At 61.4% G+C, this 3,450-nt stretch overlaps 1 protein-coding gene across 3 annotated transcripts in view; it reads right to left on the bottom strand.

Moving 5' to 3' along the window:
• Nucleotides 1–645: 645 nt before the first annotated feature.
• Nucleotides 646–3,450, bottom strand: part of NFE2 (nuclear factor, erythroid 2) — an 8,576-nt gene continuing 5,771 nt past the window's right edge. For all 3 annotated transcript variants that reach the window (XM_012732247.1, XM_004692667.2, XM_012732248.1), the window contains exon 3: nt 646–2,055. In XM_012732247.1, the coding sequence (XP_012587701.1) occupies nt 1,054–2,055 (1,002 nt within the window). In that variant the 3' untranslated portion in view covers nt 646–1,053. The remainder of the gene's footprint in view (nt 2,056–3,450) is intronic.

Raw genomic sequence — 3,450 nt, 5'->3', positions numbered from 1 at the left:
AAAAAAAAAACAGTAAAAAAAAAAAAAAAGGTCCCAAATCTTAAAGCAGTCTGAAGAAGGGTGAACCCCAGACAAGAATCAGGTAATGTTTGCCTAACAGCCAGGGAGAGATTTTCACAGAAATGCATATTGTACTCCGCTGTGGAACAGGTTTTGCTGAGACCTGGGTGTAAAACTTCCTGAAACAGGTGTCCAGACTGTCATTCCAATTGAGAGAACTTGCTCCCTGTGAGCCCTGGCACATCAGGACCCAGGGAATCCAGTAAAACTGGGTGTGGGGGAGACAAGGCCAGTGGGCACTGTAGTCTGGTCCAAGGATTGAGAATGAGAGGCCTGAACTTCCCAGAGGATAACTGGCTCAGGGGACTCACAGCTGTATAAACAGAAGCCTCCAGAGAGGGTGGTTTTCCTTGTGTTTGAAAAGTGGGGTGGGGCCTCCCTGTGGCACAAGGGATTAAAGAACAGCACTGTGAAGCTGTCCGCAGCCACTGCAGCACGAGTTCGATCCCCGGCCAGGGAGTGACCCCCAGGACACAGCAGACCTCTCCTGTCTCCCCGCTGCTCCCCTCAGCAGTGCTTTCAGGACATCTGCCTGTTGTGCTCCCCCCTCTGGTGAATTCTCTCATCCTCGCACCTCTGGCTGGTACCCCAGTTCTTGTATGCATCAATAAACGTTTAAAACATCAAAGTGGGGTGGAAGCAGGCCCCAAATTCTGCATGTACCTCACTCGGGGACTCCCCGCCCCACCACCAGTAAGTAAGGAACTCAGGCTGGCTCTGCTTCCACCCACCCTTGAAAAGAAAGACACAGGGGAAGACTATTCTCTAGAACGCTTTATATCCCAAAGCCCGACCCAAAGGTGCCGCTTGGAGACGGAGCTGCGTCTCCCGGGAGACAGCCCCGCCCTCCCTCACACTCCACACAAGTCAAATAAACCTGCCACGTGTTGTCAGGCCCCCACCTGGTCCCCAGAGCTGGCGCCCGGGGCTTGAACAGGACCTGTACCAGGGGGCCGCAGGAAGCCCCGGCACTGCCCTGCCCGCCGGGACAGCTCAGTCTGAGGCCTCCATCTTGGCGGCGCGGGGCACGAGGAAGACCGCCCCATCCGCGGCCTGGTGCAGCGCATACTCCTCAGGGGAGTAGCTGTTGCCAGCCTCATCCCGCAGGTGCTGGAAAATGTCGCTGTACAGCTCAGCCAGCTGCTGGCGCATCACCTCCAGGGTCCTGTCTGCCTCCCCGCGGGCTCGGAGGAGCCGCTCCCTCTCGCTGCCCAGGCGCTCGAGCTCGCGCTCCAGCTGCACGATGGTCTCCAGCTTCCTCTTGCGACAGTTCTGGGCGGCCACCTTGTTCTTGCCCCGGCGCCGGATGTCCCGGACGAGGGCCAGCTGGCTCTCTGTCAGCGGGTACCTCGCCAAGAGCTCGTTAAAGTCATCGACCGGCAAGTTGACGATCTTGTCCGTGGGGAAAGGAATCTTCATGGCCAGGGCCCGCCGCTCGTCGCGACTGCCCGCCTCCCCTCGGGCGGCGGGCTTGGCCCGCACCGTGCCTGGGGGCGACTCTGTGGCGAAGGCGGCGTCCGCAGGTGGCAGGGCGAAGGCGGGGTGGGCCGCGGAGCTGTGCATCAGGGCGTAGGGGTACTCCACGGGGTACATCTCCACGTAGTCGCCGCGCTGGCGGCCGGCCTCGGTGCCCTCCAGCTCCAGAGACTCCGCGTCACTGTAGTTGAGGGATAATCCCGAGTCAGATTCTGGGTCTTCTTGGGGCTTAGGTGGCCCCGCCGACAGCCCGATGTCCAGGAGAGCCAAGGGGTCCGCGAGAGGCTCGCTGAGCAGGCCGGAGAGGGTCAGCGGCTTGGAAACTGGGACCGCCATGCTGCCGTAGGCGTAGGGGGGCTCAGGCACGTGGGGTGTGGGCGCTGGGAGCTCATAGGACGCGGGCAGCGGGAAGCCCTCGGGGTGGACAGAGCAGGGGCAGTAGGTTGGAGGCAGTGGGGGTGCAGGGTACGGCGCTGGGGCGGGCGGCTCAAAGGATGGCTCACTTGGAACATTGAGGCCCTGCAAGGAAAAGACACAACAGTGTGGGCGCCGGCTGAGAGAAAGAAGCCGTCGCTCCCTCAGGCCAAGCTGGATCCTTCTGAACGGCCTGGTGAGATAATAACAAGGGGACAGAAAACGGGCTACAGATCATCAAAAGTTTCTTGCAGAGTCGTGATGCAGCTTTTCGAACAAAAAGCAGCCGAGGGCCCTCCCCAGCGGCGCAACGGACTATCGCGGGGCGCAGCGGTTTATCATTATCGCAGGACGCGATGCAGGATGCGCAGCGCTGCAAGCGGGTGCCGCCGCCTCGGCGCCAGTTCGATCCCCGGCCAGCGAGGGACCCCACCCCCCACCCCCAGGGCGCAGCCGACCTCTCCTGTCTCCCCCGCTGCTCCCCTCCGCAGTGGGTTTCAGTCCATCTGCCTGTTCTGCTCCCCACTCTGTCTCTGGGGAATCATCTCACCCCCCCGCACGTCTGGCCTGTGCCCCAGCTCTGTGTGCATAAGTAAATACATCTTTAAGAAAAAAAAAAAAGGCAAGAAAAGGCAGGTGAAACAGCACGGAAGTCAGTCACTGGGGACAGACCAGAAACACTATGGGATCTCTCCCCCCCGAAGGAAGTTCCTCCTGGTTTCTTTACTTCCTTCAGGGAGACGAGGATGTTGCTCTCCCAGACACCCCAACCCTTTTCCTCTGCAGTTACCTGAGGCCAAAGGGTCAGGTTCGGGCCCTGCTACGCTCTGGGTCCCCAGCAGAGGGAGCTGCTGTGCGGGAGGCGGGCAGGGCAGATCCGGAGGGCCCAGGCCAGGGGGCCCAAGCCAGGGGCAGGGGAGAGAAGGGGGGCAGGCAGGGACCCAGGCCTGGGAACGGAGGCGCGGGGGCGGCACAGCTCTCCCCGCTCCTCCTCAGTCCCTCTGTCCCAGCCCAGGTGCAGAGCAGAGAACATGCGGAACACTGGGCCCCCAACCCACAGTGGGGAGCCACCCTGCTCCAGCCCGGCTGGAGACAAAGGAGACATTGTTGGGCCAACAGACGCCCCTTTGTGCAGCTAGCGGGAGGCAAGGACCCTGCCACAGTCTGACCCCCCCTTTCCTGAGGCCCCTGAATGACTACTCTGCTACCTGGGAGAAAGGGGCCCAGCTGCTTTGGGCAGGGGGAGGAGATGAAGGAAGAAGGCAGGGTTGAGGGAGAGGGACATCAGGAGGGAAGGTGAGAAAGGCAGGTGGAGCCGGTGGGCAGAGGTGAGCAGAGTGGCTGCCTGCTGAGAAAGCTTAGTCCCAACAGGTCCGCCTCTCCGGGTCATGCCATCCCCTGCTCCTCCCACCTCTTCTAGGGCCCTCCTGACCTGATGGTCCTCCCTCCTGACCTGATGGCCCTCCCTCCTGACCTGATGATCCTCCCTCCCTCCTGATG

This window comes from Condylura cristata, unplaced genomic scaffold (assembly GCF_000260355.1).
Source record: "Condylura cristata isolate star-nosed mole 26May11 unplaced genomic scaffold, ConCri1.0 scaffold00034, whole genome shotgun sequence".
NCBI classification, from domain to species: Eukaryota; Metazoa; Chordata; class Mammalia; order Eulipotyphla; family Talpidae; genus Condylura; species Condylura cristata.
This window is presented reverse-complemented; position numbering and strand designations above follow the sequence as displayed.